A 22,041-nucleotide genomic window follows, 5' to 3' on the forward strand; every position below is an offset into this window, starting at 1 on the left:
TATCCAGATGTAGCCACTTCATTGTTATCATCATGTTCAGTCATCTAAATTATTATAGTAACATCCTGATTCTTCTCACCTTTGATGTCCTACCATCTGTTCTCAATGCAATAGTCAGAGTGACCCTTTTAAGATAAATTAGAGTATATCACCATGCAAAACCCTATAGTGGTTCCTTTTTCACTCCAGAATAAAATTAAGTTATAATAGCCTGCAAGACCTATCTGGCCTCCTATACCTATCTGATCTCCTGTCCTACTCCTTTTCCTTTATATCGTAGTTCAGCGAAACCATCCTTCTCACAGTTCTTCAGTCATGCTGCTGCATGACTTGGGGCCTTTGCTCTTGTTTTTCTTTCTGAAATGCTCTTTCCCCCCATAGTTACATGGCTCACTTCCTCACTTCCTTTAAGTCTTTGCTTAAATGACACCATTTTAGTGAGGACTACCCTAACCACTCTATTCAAAATTATAACCTACATTTGTCTATCTTACCCTCCTGGTCCCCCCCCACACCCCCACCCCAGGCCACTTATGAGCTTCTATGTGCCTTCTATTCATTCATCTTATTTGTTTTGTTTACTTTTTACTGACAGTTTTCTCCATGCTGGAAAATAAGCTCCCTTAAGACATGGATTTGTCTTTTTCTTCATAAAACAATGCCTGACACAAGTAATTAATAATTACTGAATTGAGCTAGAGTAAAGGTAGGAATTTACATCTGAAAGTCTTTTGGAGATCTTAAGTTTCATTTAAGTAAATTCTGTAGCCATGAAGAAAAGATATGTGAGCCCCAAGTATAAAGAAGATACGTTTGAACCAGGAAAGATTTGTTAATGGTTGTAGGTCTGCATGTACCGTTATCATGCTTCTTGTTGTCATTTGGTATTAAATTATGTTTAGTCCAGTGATTGATACAGGACTGGATTTTAGATTGCCTTCCCACTCTCACAACTAACAAGGCTTTAATCAGGGCCTTAAGGAGCTCTAAATAGGCTTTGCTTTTGAATCTGCATATCAGGAGGGGGCTGGGAGCATGAGTGGGAGGATGTCATGTCCCAGTGATTAATGATCTCTAGGAAGCTGAAAAGGGGAGAGTAATATACACAGTATTTCTACCCCCTGGAGTAGGAATGCAAACACCATTGTGCAGATCTGTGCATAGTCACTGACTTCCTGGTAGCTGGAGAATTTCATACACTCTTCTACCACAAATAAAACTGTCAGAGAAGTGACAGAGCTCAAAAAGCGGGCCTTCCTTGCTTAAAAAGAATAGCTCAAACACAGTGAGCCAGAAAATTAATTTTGTAGTTGTTTGGAAACCCAGTTGTTTAATAAGAAATGAGAAAATGAGAACTTTTCTTGAAAAGCCTAAAAGCTCCAAATATTTGTTGAATCAAACTCAGCATTTGGTTTCTTAAATTTACTGGATTCCTGGAAACTACTTATTTTAAATGAATTTAAAGGAAAACATTCCTTTGTAATGAAATGCACTGTCTTAAACTTTTCAGTGTGTTCTCTATGGTAGATTTAGAAAATCATCCTATCAGTGGACTCCTGTGCCTGTTGCCCTATGTGTCGAAAAAAAATCCTAACATTTCACAATACTTATATGGTTTTAAGAAAGTAATTCTATGGTAGAGTTCTTTTGTTTGTTTTCATCCCCAGTGAATCTGTGATATTTAATAACAGTTTCCAAATGCTTAAGTCAGAAGGGAAACATTTTTAACTCAAGATAAGGAACTACAGATGTTTGCAAAAATTTTTAAATGAAAGTTTGTGGGAAAAGCATTGTATTTCAACCAATTGTGATCATTTACAAATAATCAAAATGAGGGCCTTTATTTAACAGTAGCAGTAGTAATCACAGAAGCAGTGACAGATTTTTAATGGGGACTTCCAAGTAACTTGTATTTTACCAAGAACCATTCATTGGTAGGACTTGTTATTTTTGTTCTTGGTTCAGATTTTTTTGATACCGTTTACATCACTACTCATTGTTCTACAGTGTCTAATTTTTAAACTTTGATTTTTTAAATATTTTTTCTGTAGTATAAAAAAAAAGGAAGGAAATACTCATTCTTGGGGAAATAAGAGCCACACTTCAGAGTAAGGAAAGAAAAAATTTTATATTTTATTTCTGTTTTGTTGGTGTTTACTTTGTTTATTTTTGAGGGTGTCACTATAATCTAAATTAAAATGAACTACTGTGGTCTAAATTAAGGCAGCATCAGATAGAATCAGCCCTGAGTTTGGTTTCCAAGTGGTTAGACTTTTCAATTGCATTTGCAAGAGTTTATTTTTAGTCAGGATGTGGTTATTTTTAGATCTGCTTCTCTGTCACTAGGAAATGTAATGCCTGTCTTTCCATTGTTGTTTATCAGGAAGTTCTAAGGCACAGGCTTATAATATCCAGTTAGCAGAGAACACTGCCTCTCCTTTTAGATGAAAGAATATGAAATAATCCTTGAAGGAAAATCTGTTAATTGAGAACATGTCTAATTTTTTAAATTATTAGTGTCACTTTAGTCTCTTACACGCTGAGCAACAGAACAAGATTTTTAGGGAACATCAAAAACACAAGGTTTGGGTTCCCCCTACTGGTATGCATCCCAGGTGCATGTGTTCCTTAGTGAAAAGGCCTAGGGGATTAGAGATTTGAAATGGCTATGTGGACCTCTTTTAAAGAGATCTGGTGATGAGAAAAGGAGAAAAAAAACACCGTTACCTATTTTCTGATAATGTCTTTTAAAAAAATTAGATGATATATATGCTAACTAAGTTGGATGTAAATTAAAAAAAAATAAAATAAACTGAAAAAAAATTACAAATAAAAAATAAATAAATAATGAAAACCTCTAAAACTATTTTAAAAATTAGATGATCCAAAAATTGTATTTTTTACATCTAGAAAGAACAAAACTTAATCCCATAATATTTGGTTTTTTAATGTTGTTGCCTCTGTGATAAGCTGCTTATATACAGCTTCTCAAATGCTTTATGTTGTAATCTAAGGAATAATAAAACACCAGTGGCTCCACAAAAGGATTTAAAACCCCAAGGAAAAAAAAAAAGCTAGCATTGTGTCATAATAAAATTAAAGAGATGGTGTTAAAGCTCACTAATTCCTATTTTAGCATTTCAGAAAGTGACAGGACATCATGTGATTGTGTGTGTCCATTTAACATCTGTTCTTTCTAATTTCTCATATGTGTATTTAAAACTGTTCTCTTTATTTTCTGTCTCTTAGTCAGTAAATGCCAAGTAATATTAAAGGCTTGTTTTGAAATAGAAAAATTTTAATTGACTCCTAAAAGTCATTTCTGAACTTCTTATTAATGTTTGCATCTTAAAGGACTATTCAATGAAATTAAAATATTGTATTTTTAAATTGCTTTTCAGCAATGCAGTCAACCTTTTAAGCAATGTTCCGGTCTCTTGTTTGGATGTTCTCATTTGTCCATTAACCCATGAAGAAACAGCCCAAGAGGCAACGACTCTAGATGAACTGCCCAATGATAAAACAGCTGAGAAAGAAACTGTTTTGAAAAATAATACCATGGTATACAATGGTATGAATATGGAAGCCATTCATGTTTTACTCAATTTTATGGAGAAGAGAATAGACAAGGTAAGGCTGATAAAATGGAGGCCTTGGGAAGATGTTTCTAAAGAATGTAAATGTGCCATATATACAGATATCACAGGACATGATTTTTAAATTTAATCTTTTTTTTTTATAGCTGACATACTGCATAATTATGCCCTGGAAATCATTTTATTACAATATACGATTAATTGCTAAAACAAGTCAATTTACTTGTTTAAAGACAAAAAATTTGTTAATGCAACACCAAAACTGTGACTAGTGCCTGCAAGTGAAGGAAAAATTAATGACTTTTCCATGTAGGTATTTTTTAAGACCTAGAAGTAAAAATTATCTGCCCACAAAACCTGAAGATAAATACTTTCCATAATACCTAAAAGCTATCTTTAAAAAAAATCGAGTTTTCATTAGTTGTGAGCTGCTTATTTTCTCTTGTCTGTCATTTGCTTTGTCTGGTAGCTATACTAAAAGGCAGCAGGGTAGTATGGGTAGGTTGTCAAAACCTTTGCCTTATTTAAGCCCATTGGTTGAGCCAGTGAGGACCCCACAAAATGTAGGAAAATCCAGGGAGGATAAAAATGGGCATTAATAAAAATGAAGATAACTGGTAGAATGAAGACATGGTTAGGAAAATAATTTCTTAAATAGTTTGTAAAGCTTTGGTAACATAAAATGTCTCCCCCACCAAAAAAGGAGTATTAATATACTCAGTTATATAGAGGAAAGTAATACTGTTAGAAACTAATGTAGTATGTCTGGTTTTCTTTATAGGGAAGCAGCTATAGAGAAGGTCTAACTCCGGTTCTCAGCTTATTAACAGAATGTTCCCGAGCCCATCGAAACATCAGAAAATTTCTCAAAGATCAGGTAACTGCTTAATGCATATTACATCTCATGGTTAATCTTCTTATATGCAGTTTCTAAAAATAGAATTAATGAGTTGCATTCTTTCATAATGGTTTACTTTCATAAAATCAGAAACTCAGAAAAGTTAGTTTTAATCTTTGAAATCTTCCTAATCCGGGAAAAAAGTGATCGTGTGTATTTTTCTGAGTCATTGATTCATTTATTCAACTAATAGTGGAGATCTACTTTGTGCTGTGTTCTAAGCATTGTTCTAACCACTGAAAGACAGATGGAAGTCTTTGCCTTGTGGAGTCTACCTTATAGTCGGAGAACAAAAAGTAAATGAATATGTTATAATGGCAAGTTGTGATGTGTTCTGAAGAAAGACAGCAGGGGAAGGGGAGATTTAGGAGAATCAGCAGGGCCTCTCTGAGAAAATAACATTTGAGCGGAAACGTGGATAAATAAGAAAAGCATCTCTGAGAATATCTGTAAGAGGACTATAGAGAGAACATGTTCAGAGTTCCTCAGGTGAGAGGATGCCTTGGTGTGCTTATGGAAGAGCAAGGAGGTTAGACCAAGTTGACAAGGAGAGTGGTAGATGAAGTAAAAAAAGGTAAGCAAGAACCAAATAGCCTGAGGTTGTATAGGACTTTTGGTTCTCTTTTAAGTGAGATGGGCAAGCATTGGACCATTTTGAGAAGGGGAGTTGAATGAAGGGTACTTGTTTATATTTTGAAATACTCTGGCTACTCTATGTAGGATAGACTAGGGGAATGTGAGTAGATGCAAGGAGGCCAGCTGGAAAGAGAGCTGATGGTGAATGTTTGGAGTAGGGTGATAGTAGAGTTGATGATAAGGATTCTTTCTACCACTGTGTTTTCTGTTCATCTGCTTGTGTCATATAACCTTTGTCTCCCCTTCTATCATGAGTGAATTGTCCCTGCTTTCTTCTGTGGCCAGCCTCTTCGCTTGTGTCCTAGATCCCTTTCCTTCTCACCTTCTCAAGAACTTTGCTTTTGCATTTATTTCCTCTCTTCTTATGTTAATCCTTTTTTTTTTTTTTTAATGTACTGGGTCATTTCTGTCTTCATCCAAACACATCTTTCAATCTAAAAATAAAAAAACCTTCTCTTAATTCCATTTCTCAAGCTGCCTCCCCATTACTCTGTTCTTCTTAATGCAGTTTTCCTCAAAACACTTTTCTGTACTCACCTTCTCTATTCTTTTTACTCTTTAATTCTCTCCTGCACCCGCTGTAATTAGGCTTTCCACCCCACTGCAGAGGCACTCATCAAAAATCATCAACCCGGTAATGCCAAATCTAATAGTTCTCAAACCTTTTTTCTTTAATTCTCCAGTGCATTTTAATGTAATGCGGTATTCTCTCCTTCTTGAAATGCTTTCTTCACTTGGTTTCTAGGACACAATAGGGAACCTTTTTGCAATGTTTGAGTGCCCCGAGGCAATATTGCCTTGGTCTCCATTTCCACTCCCTTGGTGATCTCATTCAGCAGTCATGGTTTTGAAAATCATCTGTATGCTGATGACTCCCAAATTTATGTCTCTGGCCCTGACCTTTCCCCTCTGCTCCAGACTGATATAACAGGCTGCCTACTCATCTCCTCCCCTTAGATGTATAGTAGGTATCTTAAGTTTTAACATATACCCAACTAAGCTCTTGATTCCCATCCCTTCACCCTGTTTCTTTCCTTCTTTCCACATTTCGGTGCATGGTACAACCATTCACTCCACTGCTCATTTTTTGCCATACAGAATTTCCCTTGTTAAATGAACCAGCTTCATTTCCCCCCCTTTATGTTTATGATCAAGATTTAGTAAGCACCTTACCATACGTGAAGTACATTAATAGATACTGCTGCTAAGGAGAAATTAGAAAGTAGAGACTCTATCTTTGAGGAATTTACAGTCTATTGGAAGAAGAGAGTAGTACCCTGAAAGCATGAATAATCATTTAAGCCAAGTAAACTAGTTGATTAATGAATTGAAGTCATTTTCCAAGTTGATTATTTTAAGACATTCTACTGTGACTAGGAGGAGTTGGTGAATAATAAATGAAAAATATTTTAAATTTTCTATATTTTAGCTTTTTCACAAAGGAGATCCAGGTTCAACTGAACTGTTTAGAGTTTAGATCTCTGGCCAGAAGAGCCAAAAAAAACCTGTTTGTTAAACAACTTCTCTATGTGAAGCTCTTGAGCCACATATTATGTAGAAACAAAGATTATGAGACCCTCTTTTTGTCCTTAAAGAGGCACTACAGTATAAAGAGATGAGACATGACAAGTAAAGATAACTAAAGATACAAGACACACACAAAAATCCACTTTCTTCCTGAGAAAGATGCACTCTCAACTATGATGATTAAGAAAGGCAGAACATAAAGTAACAGGTGGTTAGTTTTGGTAATCGTGTAAATGGAATGACGGCTAGTTAATTATTACACCCTATTTCATTATTACCTGAATGAACCCAACACATGCCTACCCAAAGGAAATTGGTCTTAAGTATTGAGGCAGGTAGAAAGAGAACAGATGGTAGAAAGTACCAACCCAGGTTGGGTTAGTCTGTGGAGAGGTTTACAGAAGAGATGAGGAATCTGTGGATTTGAGAGAAGAGATGGACAAGATTTGTCAAAATAAAAAATTTGTTGGAGGGTAGTATTTGGGAGGAAATGGAATGAGTCTATACAAATGCAGTTTGGGAGTGGTATGTAACAATGAAAGCAACAAACTTATGTTTAAAAAATTTTATTTTAAGAAACCCAAAACATTGGTAACAAAATTTTGGGGTGATAACCTTTGTTAATAGATTCTTTACTCTGGAACAGTAGGCGCATACTACATGAAATCACTTGTTAGATGTCTCATTCTTCTCTACATTCAGTGTATAGAGACCATATAGAACTCAATATGGTTAGCTGAATCAAATAAGGATTTATTGTGCAGTGACTTTGTGCCTATAGAGCACAGAAATCATGGTGCTCTACCCTATCAGAAATACTGAATATGGGTTCTGTAAACACTTTGGTAGCTTATTCATTTTTCTGGGATTTAGTTTCTGTTTGTGTTCACAGCTGTATCTCCAGTGTCTCCAATACCTCCTGATTCAGGATAGGCATTCAGTGTAGAAGGAGAGAAAACAAGAAAGTCAGTTGAATGGATTAAATAAAATAATATACACATGAAGGGTCCAGCACAGTAAATTATTATTTGACTTTGTTTTTATTGTCATTTACTACCTTAGTGCCTAGCTTATGGAAGGCACTTTTAAAAAGGTATTTGAGGAGTGTCTGGCTCAGTCAGTAGAACATGCAACTCTTTTGTAAATTCAAGCCCCATGTTGGGTGTAGAGATTATTTAAAAATAAAATCTTTAAAAAGAAGATTTTTGAATTCATTCATTCTTCCTTCAATCAGCAAATACTTATGGAACATCGTAATATGCCATGCACTGAGAGCAGTAAACAAAACAGAAAGAAGTCCCTGCCCCCATGGCAGTGACTCTTGTGGAAGAAGGCCAACAGTAAAGAAAAATATACACTGTATCAGGTGGTGATGAATGCTGTGAGGAAGACTAAAGTGGCGGGCGGGGGGTAGGGGTGCACAGAAAAGAATGCTCAAGGTTAGTCATATAGGGTGGTCAGGAAATGCCTTCCTGTAAGCAACATTTTAACACAGACCTAAAGTGAAGGGAATGAGCCACACAATTTTCTAGAGAAAGTGTTTCTGGGCAGAGGGAGCAGCAAATGCAAAGACCATGGTGTGTTTTAAGAAGTTCCATGGAGGCCTGTGCAGCTGTAGCAGCATAGGTCAGAAGTGTAGTCAAATTGGAGTTAGAAAAATAGCAGGAAGCTGGATTATGTGAAACCTAAGGGAGTTGTAAGGACATTGTTTTCACTAGGAGTAAGATGAGAAGCCCTGGAAGCTGGAGGACTGAGACCAGGAATGACATGATCTGACTTTCAAAGGATCCCTAGCTGCTTTGTAGAGAATAAATCATAGAAGGGCGAGGTTTGAAGCAGAGACCACTAGGAGGTTGTGGTAATAACCAGTTCAGGTGAGAAATATCAGTAACTTGGATTTGGTAATACTAGAGGGAGTAGTGAGAATTGGTTGAATTATGGATATATTTCAGAGGTAGAAACAATATAATTTGCTGGTGGATTAGATGAGAAGAGGCTGTTTCTAAGGTGTTTGTACTAAACGGTTGGAAGAATAGATTTACCATTTAATGAGATGGAAAACTAAGAAGGAACAGCTTTGGTGGGAGCATCAAGACTTCTGTTTAGGACATGCTAAATTTGAGAAAGCTTTAAAAGTCTGGAAGTCAGTAAAGAAATTAAGATAGAAATATAATTCAGGGAGTTATCACTATATAGAGACTGTATAAAGCCATAAAAACTGGTTGAAATCACCAATAGATTAAGTGAAGAATGTCACCGAAGAGCACAACCCTTGAATTTTCCAACACTTAGAAAACAAGAGGAGAAAAGAGAATTGGCAGAAGAGGCTGAGATGAAGCAGCCAGTGAGATAGGAGAACCTGAAGAGGGAGGGGGCTGGGTGGATGGATGGGTGAAGTGAGTGAGCAAGCAAACAAACCAAGCAAGCCATCTGCAGGTCAATTGATAAAATAGGGTGATGGTGATGTTACTGCCTCCTTTGCAAGGTTACTGTAGAGATCAAGTATAGAGAATATATATGTATATCCTCTCTTATAGGAACTAGCACCTTTAAAGTATTCAATAATTAGTAGCCATTTTTATTATAAAACAACAAGAAAACATAAGTACAGATTTTTTTAGTAAATACTGAAAATGCTGCAGGAATTACAAAAAGGGAAAAATCAATAGGAATGAGAGTATTAAGAAAGGCCCCATCGACGATAGAGAAGATAGATTGACCCTTGCTTCAAAATGGATTTTGATGGAAGCAGGCAAAGGCATTCCAGACACTAAAATAAATAAAAACCCAGCAATGAATTTGAGTATATCATGGTGGTACAGTGAAGAGGTGTTTCTCTTCAAATGAAATTTAATTACAAACTTGAAATCATTTGAGGTGGGATTTTTGTTGTTGTTGTTGTTATTTAGTTTTATTTGAAAGCAAACCTATTTATTTTTAAAAAGCTTTTTCCACTCATAGAAAACTGAGCTCATAGACATTATAAGACTGACCAGTTGCATGGTGCCATCCTCACTTACTCTAGTACCCACAACTGATGATGCTTTTGCATTTCTGCCATTAGGTTTTACCACCATTGAGGGATGTGACAAATCGTCCTGAAGTTGGCTCAACTGTGAGAAATAAGCTGGTGCGCCTCATGACACATGTTGACCTTGGAGTCAAGCAGATTGCTGCTGAATTCCTTTTTGTCCTTTGCAAAGAGAGAGGTAGGTTAAACTCTCTTTGCTCTCTACATTTTTATTTTTCCGAGGGAACTTAAGAAATCTTTCTGTTAGTAGTGGCCGTCTCATTCCACTCTTTTCAGAGCTTACTCCTATCTGTTCTATTAGAGGGCCTGAGGAGATATTAAAAATTAATAATTTAAAAAATTTTCTGTATGCTTCTGAAGTCATTAAGATGTACAAACACACTCACATTAAACTTTGCCTTCTGTATTCTTAACCCAGACTTCTTAATCTTGATGAGTGAGGACCTGGAGCCATTATGGAAAATCTGCTTAAGTAATTCAGGTGCTACTATTCTGGGTTTGTTTTTTTTTTAGATTTTATTTTTTTAAGTAATCTCCTCACCCAACATGGGGCTTGAACTCACAACCCTGAGAGACCAAGAGTTGCATGCTCTACCAACTGAGCCAGGGTGCTACTGTTTGGATAACCAGGCAAAGCCCTGGGTTAGTTCCCTTTTGTAATTCCTCTTGGAATTAAAACTGTTGGAGTCTTGGTTTCTTCCCTAGGTTATTTAATAAATAATTATTCAATGTGAGCTACATATACTATGGAAATATAAAATGGAAGATGGAAAGTACAAAAATGCCTAAGATATACCCCTTACCCTTGAGATAAGGATAAGATAGAGGTAGAGAGAAATTTTAATTTTTTTAATTTTAATTTTTTTATTTTTTAAGCGAGCGAGCAGGAGGAAGGGGAGAGAAATGGAGAGAATCCCAAGCAGGCTCCAAGCTTAGCACGTAGCCCAACGCAGGGCTTGATCCCACGACACAGGGATCATGACCTGAGCCGAAATCAAGAGTCACTCAACGGACTGAGCCAGCCAGGTGCCCCAGTAGAGAGAAACTTGAAAGTAACTATACTACAATGTAATAAACACCATTTTATAAGCATATATAAAGTGATTGTCTTCTGAGATACATCTAACAATTTTAAATATTTCCTAAAATTATATGGGTTATTTGCTCTGCAAAATCAAGTTCTTCAAACAAGGAACTTTAAGTTATCCAGATATTTTTACCTATTTCTTTCTTCAGCTCCTAGTTTTATATGTATATTGGGGCACCTGGCTGGTTCAGTAGGTATAGCATGAGACTTCTTGTTCTTAGGATCATGAGTTCAAGCCCCACATTGGGTGTGGAGCCTACTTAAAATAAGAATTTCAAAAAAAATTTTTTTAATTAAAATTTAAAAATGTAGTAGTATAAAAATTCTATCTAAGCAGATTTTATATTCCACTTTTTTAAAGTACCTCAGTTTTGTGAAACGTAATTTGGAGGTAGAAAACTTCACTCACTTCTCCCAAAATATTAAGTTCAATTCTCTTTTGTTTTTTTACCCAGCTATATTGAGGTATAATTGACAAGTGAAATTGTATATATTTAAAGTATATTATACACCATGATTTGGGGTGTGTGTGTGTGTGTGTGTGTATTGTGATGTGATTAACACAATTAATTACTTATGTATGTCTGCTGCCTGCATGGTTCCTTTGTGTGTGTGTGGTGAGAATGTTTAAGACTTATTCTTTTAGCAAATTTCAAGTGTACAACACAATACTATTAACTATAGTTAATTTCATTTCTCCTGTCCCTAACCACCATTCTACTCTTTCCTTCTAAGAGTTTTATTTTTTTTTCTTTTTTTAAGATTCTACATGTAAGTGAAATCATATGGTATTTGTCTTTCTCTGGCTTAGTCACTTAGCATAATGTTCTCTAGGTTCATCCTTGTTGTCACAAATAGCAGGATTTTATTCTTTGTCATGGCTGAAATATATATATTTACATATTTACATATGTGTGTGTGTGTGTGTGTGTGTGTGTGTGTGTACCACCTCTCCCTTATCCATTCATCTGTCATTGGACATTTGGCTTGTTTTTGTATCTTGGCTATTGTGAATAATGCTGCAGTGAACATGGGAGTGTAGACAGCTCTTGGGGATAGTAATTTTGTTTGCTTCTGATATATACCGAAGAGTTGTACTGCTGGATCATAAAAACTGCTGTTTTTAATTTTTTGAGTAAACTCCATACTGTTTTCCTTAGTTGCTGCACCAATTTATATTCCCACCAGTGGTGTGCAAGGGTTCCCTTTTTGCCACATCCTTGCCAACATTTATCATCTCTTTTTTTTTTCATCTCTTATTCTTTTGATAAAAGTCATCCTAATAGGTGTGCAGTGATCTCTCGCGGTTTTGATTTGCATTTTCCTAATGATTAGTTAAGTTGAGCATCTTTTCACAAAAAGACCTGTTGGCCATTCATATGACATTTTTCAGGTGTTTTGCCCATTTTTGTTTAAGCAGGATTTATTTTTAAGTTTATTTTTATTATGAAAGAGATAGAGACGGGGTGCAGGTGGGAGAAGGACAGAGCAAGGGAGAGAGAGAATGCCAAGCAGGCTCCATGCTGTTGGCACAGAGCCCAATACAGGGCTTGATCCCACAGACCATGAGATCATGACCTGAGCCAAAACCAAGAATCAGATGCTTAACTGACTGAGCCACCCAGGGCCCCTTTTTTAAATAAAATTATTTAGAGATTTTGCTACTGAGTTTACCCACTGAATTCTTAAACTTTATTTCTAACTGATTCAGCCACTTCAGTTCCTGTTAAGATGGCATATTAGCAACATAATTTTATCAATATAACAATAATAATAAACAGCTATTATATATTGGGGTATCATGTTCCAAACATCCTAGGCCATAATCTCATTTAATTCTCATAAGGACCCTATAATTTAAATATTATTATTTCAGTATCATAAATGAATTAACCTGAAAGTTGAGAGTGTTTCAGTAATTTACTCAAGGTTGTACAGTTGCTAAGGGCTAAAGCCCAAATTTGAGTCCTCTCTTTCCATTCTGCCACATTTCTTTACTTAGAGTAATTATCTTCAGCTGTTATCACAAATGCTCTTTTAAATAATTCAGTTCTTTCATGACTTTGAGAAAAGATTGATACAGCATTTTAGGATTAAGTGACTCGTATAGTGCCTTGCACATGTAAGCTGAATTGAATCAATTTTTCCAAGATAAGAAATGAGCTGTTTTTGTAAAGTATAATTATGTATGTATACATAAATCTAAATCATACCTATGTATCTATCCATCAAAAGAGGTTTATCAAAATACATACTAACATCTTATCCATTGTTACCTTTGAGTAGTAGGATGGCTGGTGACTTTTTTTAGTTCTGTGTATTTTGTAATTTTTCTACAGTGAGCATGCATTTCTTGTATTTTTTTAAAAAATTTAGGGTGCCTGGGTGGCTCAGTCAGTTAGGCCTCCGATTTCAGCTCAGGTCATGATCTCGCCATCCATGAGTTCGGGCCCCACGTCAGGCTCTGTGCTGACAGCTTGGAGCCTGGAGCCTATTTCAGATTTTGTGTCTCCCTCTCTCTCTGCCCCTCCCCAGCTCATGCTCTGTCTCTCTCTCTCTCTCTCTCACTCTCTGAAAAATGAATAAACCTTAAAAAAATTTTTTTTAATTTTAAAGAGGAAAACTAAAGCTTATTTCTTCTATAATTACAGATCTTCATAAATTATATTACATATCTAAATATAATCACCTTACTAAGAGTTAGTGTCATAGCAAATATGGCATATGCATTTATATATGAATTTGTTCAGTGTTTTTCATTTGAAAGTATTAGCTTTGTTCCCTCTTGAACCCTACATTTGAGGTTTTATAGTCCTAACTTTGAGCCCAAAGCCAACCCATATTAGCAAAAGTATATCAGTTTCACTTGACCTTTAGCAATTCTATGTATGCTCATCTGCTTTTCCTTCCAATCTGATTTTAAGTTTAGTAGATACATTCTTTTGGAATAAAACTTTACCCATTTAACCATTTACTCATAATTTTTGAGCTATAGCCAGGGAATACAGAAGTATAAAGATAAACAAGGTTTCTGTTTTCATATCACTTACTTTCTTATCAAGGGTTACAAACTCACATGCCTTCAAGTGCCAGGCTGGTAATAAAAATGGACTGGACATAAGAAGGTGAATGAAAACTGAAACTTAACTCATTGGTGGGAAGATGGTGGGTTGGGAGTAGGGGAACAAGAAGATTGTGCGAGATTGGAGAGAAGATATTGCTGCTACTTAGCTCCAACTGGTTGTTATCATGAAGGAACATATGGCAATGTTACCCAGTATTCTCGATTTTTCAGGAGAAGCCAGGATTCTGGATTTTTACATAAAATCTCCCAGTTTTTAAATGCTATCAACTCATTATAATTTAAAACCATCTAGGGGCTCCTGGGTGGCTCAGTCGGTTAAGCGTCTGACTTCGGCTCAGGTCATGACCTCACAGTTCATGAGTTTGAGCCCCACATCAGGCTCTATGCTGACAGCTCAGAACCTGGACCCTGCTTTGGATTCTGTGTCTCCCTCTCTCTCTGCCCTTCCCCCACTCATGCTCTGTCTCTATCTCAAAAATAATTACTATAAATGTTAAAAAAAATTTTTTTTTAAACTATCTAGCCAAAAGAAAAAGTTCGTAGTCCACATCCAACTTGTAAGTCATCAGATTTTGGAGTTTGGATTGGGTTTGGATGCAAACTATACTAAAATGAGATAAATTTCAGATAATTCATCAATGTTGAACTTTCCTCTTAAGGACATTCAGCTAAGTTTGAAGTGAAGGTATCATGATGAAGTCTTAAAAGTCAGACCACTAAGTGGAAACAGCAGGCAGCAAATTGGGTTAGGAACACAGAAACTAAATTAAGAAGGAAGATTGGGGGGCGCCTGGGTGGCGCAGTCGGTTAAGCGTCCGACTTCAGCCAGGTCACGATCTCGCGGTCCATGAGTTCGAGCCCTGCGTCAGGCTCTGGGCTGATGGCTCAGAGCCTGGAGCCTGTTTCTGATTCTGTGTCTCCCTCTCTCTCTGCCCCTCCCCTGTTCATGCTCTGTCTCTCTCTGTCCCAAAAATAAATAAACGTTGAAAAAAAAAAAAAAAAGAAGAAGGAAGATTGAAATGGGACAAGATACAAAGGGCAAAATTTCATGGCAGCCTTGGCACAGAAAGAGTCATCCAAGGGTCATCAATACCCATCTTTGCCAGGCTAAACTATATCCCCAACTGACAGTGGCCCACAGGTTAACTTGTGCTCGTGCCCACCAACTTGTTGAGCCAAATCTAAACTTATGTTACCAGCTCTGGCAATTGTGTACTTTGTCCAGGGGGCCTAAAGAGAGGCCTTATGTGTTTTAATTAAAGAAAACAATTTGTAATACAATCCTCCCCCTGTTAACACATTCATTAATTACCAGTGTGTGCTAGGCACTGTGGTAGGAGCTGAATTACAAAGATAAATAAGGCTTAAACACCCTCAGCACATAGCCTCACAACTGGAAACTTTCGTCTCCTTTATTTGAGTCTCTGAGGAATAGGTAGGTGTCTGTTTAGCTGGTAGCTGAAGTCTCCCTTTTCTGATCTTTTCTCTTCCTGTCTTGTTGTTGCTGTTGTTGTTGTTTTTAACTGTCTCTATGTGTTTTCCTCAACCTGTACACATCTCGACATCACGGTCCTTTATATCTTCGCCTCTTGAATGACTAATCTGTTTTTCCTCTTAGTATCCTAACTACCACTCAGGCTTCAGCTTGCTGCAAATTAGGCTTTCCACTGCCTTTCTCTACCTCCCAGATTCCTCTGAAAGTGCTCTTAGTAAGCTCACAAGGTAACTAATTTTCAAAAGTAGTGGGTATTTTTTAGCCTTCATTTTACTGCATCTATCATTGTAATTGACACTATTGGCCACTCTATCTCTGTGCTACCATACATTCCTAGATTTCCTCTGACCTTTATTTTCAATCAAAGTTAACAACTGTCTTTGCCCACATTGAACTGCCAGTGTTCCCTAGAGTTCTCTCCTGACCCCTGTTCTCATTTTACATTGTCCCCTGAGTGATCTTATCCTCTGCTTGGCTTCTGCTTCAGCCAATTTGCTGGGGATTCCCAATTCAGTGTATCTCTTAATATAAACTATTAATAAGTCATATCCCTCCTTTCTGGTCAGGTTTTCTTCAGTCTGTCTTCCATGTGGTTAGCAAAAAGATTCTTCTAAAATACAAATATAATCTCATCACTACCACCTTGTAAAACTTTCAGTGACTCCCTGTCACCTGGTAAAATCCAAATTTTCTTAGATGCCTCCATGGCCTGCCTTTTGTGCTTCTAAGTTCTAAATTTACTACTAATTATAAATTTACTACTACTTTATACTTTTTGCTTACTCATGCTATATTTTTTGTTCTCGCCTGATCATACTGTACCATTTCTTGGCATTATCTCCATGACTTGGCAAATGCTGTTCCTTTTACATGCAATGTCTTCATTTGCATGGCAAGCTTTATTTATCCTTGAAGATCAGCTTAAGTATCATCTCTGTGAAGACTTGTCTGATCATGGAGGCAGAGTTAATCATTGTCCTCCTTGTACCATTTTTACTTACACCCATTTTTAGTACTTTTACATCTGCTATATTCTAACTCTTAATTTGTTGAACTTGCATTCTAGCCATTGAGTTTCCTTAGGTCAGAGATCATGTTGTCTTCATTTTTGGATCTCCAGTTTTAACAAAGTACCTTAGAGATAATAATAAAAGAGCAAACATTTCTGCTATCTGAATGTAGTGTAGTGAATATACAATCTTATGGATTTCTTCATGTAAAGGAATAATTTCAGTATAAGAGAGGAATGTGCCCGGTACTGTGGCAGCCTGAAAAAGGGAATGATTGGTTATGTGGAGATGGTCAGAGAAAGTCTTTGCAGAGAAATGGGAAACAGCCTTGGTATGTATAGGAAAGAGACTAGTTCAAGATGTGAAGAATCCATGATGTGCAGGAATAATAGGAGATGAGTTTGGGAAAAGAAGGCAGGGGCCAGGAAATGAAGCAGATCTTAGAGGTTTTATACAGGAAGGTGATAACAAATTTTTGCTTTACACAGATCTATGAGGCAGCTGTATGGAACAAGGAATTAGAGGGACATGAGATTGAAAATAGGGAGACTAGTTAGAGGAAGCTATTAGTATAAGATTTCTAAAAGTTGCAGTATTTGGAAGGAAAAGGATTATAAAGCCTTCTCTCTATAACAGAGAAAGGGGTTTGGTCTCTAGGTAGAATCTGGCTCTGCCATTCTTTCTCCTTGGTAAAGAGCAGAACCTCTTTTTGTTTTCATGACAGAGTGTGATAAAACCCATGTTTGCGTAAGCTGCAGCACCATTACCACCAGTGCAGTTCTGACTGCAGTATGCTACTATGGTTGCTTTCCTCTGTTCATAGTACCTCTAGTATCTTGATAAAATAGTGGTGAAATATTTTTTGCAACTTTCTGACTGTTGATTTGTCCCATTTCTGCATCAGTTTTACCTAACTGCATGGTTGATTACTAGGACAAAAAAAACCAAGTATTTTTTTTAATGTTTATTTTTTTTTTAACACTTATTCATCTTTGGGAGACAGAGAGAGAGAGACAGAGCATGAGCAGAGAAGGGGTAGAGAGAGGGAGACACAGAATCCAAAGCAGGCTCCAGGCTCTGAGCTGTCAGCACAGAGCCCAACGCAGGGCTTGAACTCACAAACTGCGAGATCATGACCTAAGCCGAAGTCAGACGCTCAACCAACTGAGCCACCCAGGTGCACCGTTTGTTTGTTTATTTTGAGAGAGAGAGACAGACAGACAGACAAGGTACGAGTGGGGCAGGGGCAGAGAGAGAGGCAGAGAGAGAATCCCAAGCAGGCTCCACACTGTCAGCACAGAGCCCAACTCAGGGATTAAATTTATGAACCATGAGATCATGACCTGAGCTGAAATCAAGAGTCAGACGCTCAACCGACAAAGCCACCCAGGTACCCCTAAATAAATTTGTATGTTGTTTCTTTCTTTTTTTTTTTTTATTTAAGGGCCACCCAGAAAACCTTTTCTTTGCCTTAGCAGCTCACTTTATTTTTTAAAATGTTTATTTTTGAGAGCCAGAGTGCAAGCAGGGAAGGGACAGAGAGAGGGGGAGACATAGGACGTGAAGCTGGCTCTGCTCTGATAGCAGAGAGTCCAATGCAGGGCTCGAACTCATGAACTGAACTGTGAAATCAGATTGACCTGAGCCAAAGTCAAGAACCAGTTGCTTAACCAACTGAGCCACCCAGGTGCTCCACAGCTCACTTTAACATCCAAGTTCAGTCTGTTTTCTTTTTACTACTTTCCCAGTATTGAATAGGATATTTTACAGTGTTATTTGAAAATAGCTAAAAAGTAGTTATAAAACATTCCATGAAATGATGTCAATCAGAACTTCACAAAGAAAATATTTCTCACTGTGAAAATTTTGTAGTCCATTTGTCATCTCCCTTCCCCAACCCCTATTTTTAAAATATTTTATCCTATTAACAAAAGTTCATTTGATTCTGAAACTAGTGGCTATACCTTATCTGCTTTAAAGGCAAAGCAAGTCTTTAAATAGCCTTTGTAACCCAAACTGTCACAGAGTTGATACATGTTTGTTCCAGTGAATGAACAGTAAGCATTATTTTCATAAAAGTGCTAGGGATTTCTTACTATTAACTAACTTCCAGGAAGATTTTCTGCTTAAGATAGCAGATTATTTAGTGTTCAGGTTACTTTTTAACCTATTTTGGCTTTTCATAAACTCTGCATTCTTCAACTATTTTAATGTTTAGCCATTGTAGGTGGTTACTTACATTTTATGTCTTTTTTATTGTTATTTTTTTAATTATATTCATTTCTCAATTTAGACTTCCACAATTTCAGTCAGTATTTTTTCTGGAACTACTAAACACCTTTATTGGTTAAAAAGTAAGGCTTATCAAAAACACAATGAGAGTATCAGTGCCATGTGGATTCAGATATATGATTCTTCGCCTGACTTTGTGTCTGACCCTGTCATTAATGTCTGACCTCTGTGAATATTAAGAACACCTGTATCCATCCCTAAAAGTCCATTAAGAATTCATTAATTTATCCAAACCATTCCAGTCTTGCAGAGGCCCTGTCAGCAAAGGGAGCATATTCAGATTTATTCCAAGGGCTTTCAAATTAAACCACCGTGATCCCTCACTGAATTCCAATATGATTCTATCTAGCACCCATTGAGAATTATTACCAAGGAGACAATAGTTACCAATAGGTTTTAAGGTAGAAAATGGTTGAAAGAGAATCATGCAAACTTTAATCTACTTATATTATTAATCCATGTCTCCTTTCACACAAATTTCACCAGTTTGCTATATCCTTTGAATGTAGGACTTCCTTTTATTTGTCCCCAGACTGCCTATTTTCAGTGTCAAGAAAGGTACCCTCTAGTTCAAGTATTTGAAAAGTTAATGAACAACTCTACCCTGGATTATTCATCCTATCCATGCCTTTAATGATTTCATCTCTGATCATATATGTCCCCTTTCCTTACCCACCTTTTTGCCTATCCACTGCCCTTTTCAGGTCCCAAAGTCATTTTAATTGCCCTCTGAATCTTCTCAGCTTTATTTTGTCTTTTTTGAGTAAGTGGTCTGAATTATAATAGTATTTCAGATGTAGGTTTCACTAAAGCCTTATACATGAATAAGATAGTGTTTGGTTTGTTTCCTACAGTTGTCTTTAGAATGACATTTTATTGAAAGCCTTAAATAAAATTTTTATTTTTAGACTGATAGATTGAATATTTTGATGCTCACCTTGAAACTGTACCTGATGAAAGGAAAGTACTCTTCAATAAAGCTGCTAATGATTGCTTAGTTTCCAAGAAAAAAAAAAAATCCTACAGTTCAGTGTTCCCCTGCAAAAGTTGTATGTGTCTGCTTGTCTTAGAGATATCACCTTGCACTGATAACAGGGTAATACTGTCCTGCATCAGATGGTTCACTGAGCTGTTGCTGCTGTTGTTGTTGTTGACTAAGATAAGTCTAAAATTCTCATTTTACCTAATATTCCCAGGGAAAAAGAAAGAGCATTTACTTTGTGCCAGATACTTTTCTAAGCACTTTGCATGTATTAACCTGTGAAGTAGATATTATTCCAATTCTTGAGATTAGAAGAAGTGGGATACAGAGCTGTAAAATAACTTACCCAAGTCAACCAACTAGTAAGTGGTAGAGCCATTACTAAAATCCAGCCAGTCTCACTCCTGGGCCTACCTTCTTGGTGGGTCTCATGTGCTTATGTATTATTGCTGACTTTTTTGAAAAAGTAGTAACTTAGCCTATCCTATTTGCAAATATCCCTAAGTTTCGTTATTGCCGACAATTCCTATAAAGGGTATAAGAAAGATTTTAGATAATGACTGAATTGGTAAAATTCCAATCTGGGTTTCATTAACTCCAGTTTCTAGTCATCGTTTCTCCAAAACCGGATAAAGACGTAAGATTTGTGACCAGAAAATTAAAACACCACTCTTGCTAATGGCCTTGTGGTCACAGAAGCCCCACTCCTGCCACAAAGTATATTCCAGACAGCTCCACTTGAATTTCTGATACCTGAAAAAAGACTTTTGGTCCTCAGAGCATGCAAGAGAATTTATGGGTAGTTTAGTATAACCACTAACACACTTTGAAAATCTCTCAATTTTAAGATTTACTGCCGTATAGATCTCCAACTTCCTTGTACTGGTAAATAGTCAGTAATGACAGTGAGCACCCAAGACCCAAGGATTCCTGTCTAAAAACCTGTTCTGTTTTTGCAGTGGATAGCCTGCTGAAATACACTGGCTATGGGAATGCTGCAGGACTGTTGGCGGCCAGGGGCCTCTTGGCTGGAGGAAGAGGAGATAATTGGTACTCAGAGGACGAGGACACAGACACTGAAGAATACAAAAATGCAAAACCAAAGTATAGTATCAAGTTTCTTTTCACCTATGCCTGTGCCTTTGATTTGGTTATTTACCTTTCACTTCCTTTGTCTTTCATTTTCCAAGTGTTTCCTTTCTTCTGTGGATTTGGAAGCTTTCCATTTAATAGTGTTTTTAGAGACAATTTCGTAGCTAGTAGCTTAGAGAGTGACTTCAAATGATTAAGGAAAGATAATATTGCAAGAAATGTTCTGCTGCATGCTCATTATCCTCTCCTAAGAATTTGGAGAGCTGGTATTTTTAGACATTTACCATCATACACTTAAAAAGTATTAGTGGCTACTTTTTGCTTTCCTTTCCGTAGGTTGGGATTGTATAAGGTACAACCAAGACCAAGGATTTAAGCTGGTTATTTGATGGTTCAGTCTTTCTCAGAAATCTAAACATAGGTTTCATAAATTCTGATCTTCCCTCTTGCAAAAAAGCCATTATGAATCAATAAAATGGTACATTACTAACAAAAGGAAGTGTAGCTCCACAGTAAAGTTTTATCAAACACTTAATCCTCTTTTAACAGATGTATTATTGCTTTGAATAGGCAAACCAGAGACTATCATGTCTTTCCTGAATCAGTGCTTAGAAATCAAAGACACTAATTCTCTTATCCCAAAACAAACCACCTCTACTTCCTTCTGTTTCCTCCGCATCCTTTTTTTCCCCCATTTAACCCCATCCCAGGTAAATTTCTTAGTTCCACTTATTAGGAGTTACGTGAGCTCAATTTTCTGGTTTCCATTAATGAATATTAAAAGGGTGTATCCATCCCTTTTGGCATTATCGATGATGTTGACATGTTGGGTTTCCTGTTGATGGTTTCTAGCGTGTAATGGGGATCATGTGGTAGTTGATAAAGGATAGAAAATCATTATCTGCAAAATTAGGCTTTTTTTTTTTAAAGGATAGACTGTGCCCTGTTAACATGAAAGTAGTAGGTTATCAGAAGGTAACAGCAAAGATCATTTCCTAATCAGACAAGACATATATGGCCTATATTCCTTGGCAAATCAGGCCTGAGTAGGTAGCATTATTACTTTTAATATTTCTAGTGCTTTCAGTCTCAGCAGCAGGATCTTGTAGAGTATATCCTAGAAAGAAAAGGCTTCAGGGAAAATAAAACTAGCAGTGACTCTAACCAATACATTCTTAAGACTGCTACCATTTAGATGCTATAAATTGGGCATGTCTATCAAGTAACTGAAGCTTAGATAGAGGAATTATACTTTAATCTTTTCCTAATCATAGAAGTCATCATTCTAAATTAGTCTTGCTAGCTAGCTC

At 36.7% G+C, this 22,041-nt stretch overlaps 1 protein-coding gene across 11 annotated transcripts in view; it reads left to right on the forward strand.

Annotated features, from left to right (window-relative positions):
• The window catches only part of RIC8B (RIC8 guanine nucleotide exchange factor B), a 102,468-nt gene that overhangs the window by 58,832 nt on the left and 21,595 nt on the right, over positions 1-22,041 (forward strand). For all 11 annotated transcript variants that reach the window (XR_008300458.1, XR_008300462.1, XR_008300459.1 and 8 more), the window contains 4 exons: positions 3,402-3,630; positions 4,378-4,473; positions 9,722-9,866; positions 20,599-20,743. Coding sequence is in view for 6 of the 11 variants with exons in the window: in XM_053226686.1 (XP_053082661.1) it covers positions 3,402-3,630; positions 4,378-4,473; positions 9,722-9,866; positions 20,599-20,743 (615 nt within the window). In the remaining 5 variants the exon portion in view is untranslated. The remainder of the gene's footprint in view (positions 1-3,401; positions 3,631-4,377; positions 4,474-9,721; positions 9,867-20,598; positions 20,744-22,041) is intronic.

The sequence above is a fragment of the Acinonyx jubatus genome, chromosome B4 (genome assembly GCF_027475565.1).
Source record: "Acinonyx jubatus isolate Ajub_Pintada_27869175 chromosome B4, VMU_Ajub_asm_v1.0, whole genome shotgun sequence".
Classification (NCBI taxonomy): Eukaryota; Metazoa; Chordata; class Mammalia; order Carnivora; family Felidae; genus Acinonyx; species Acinonyx jubatus.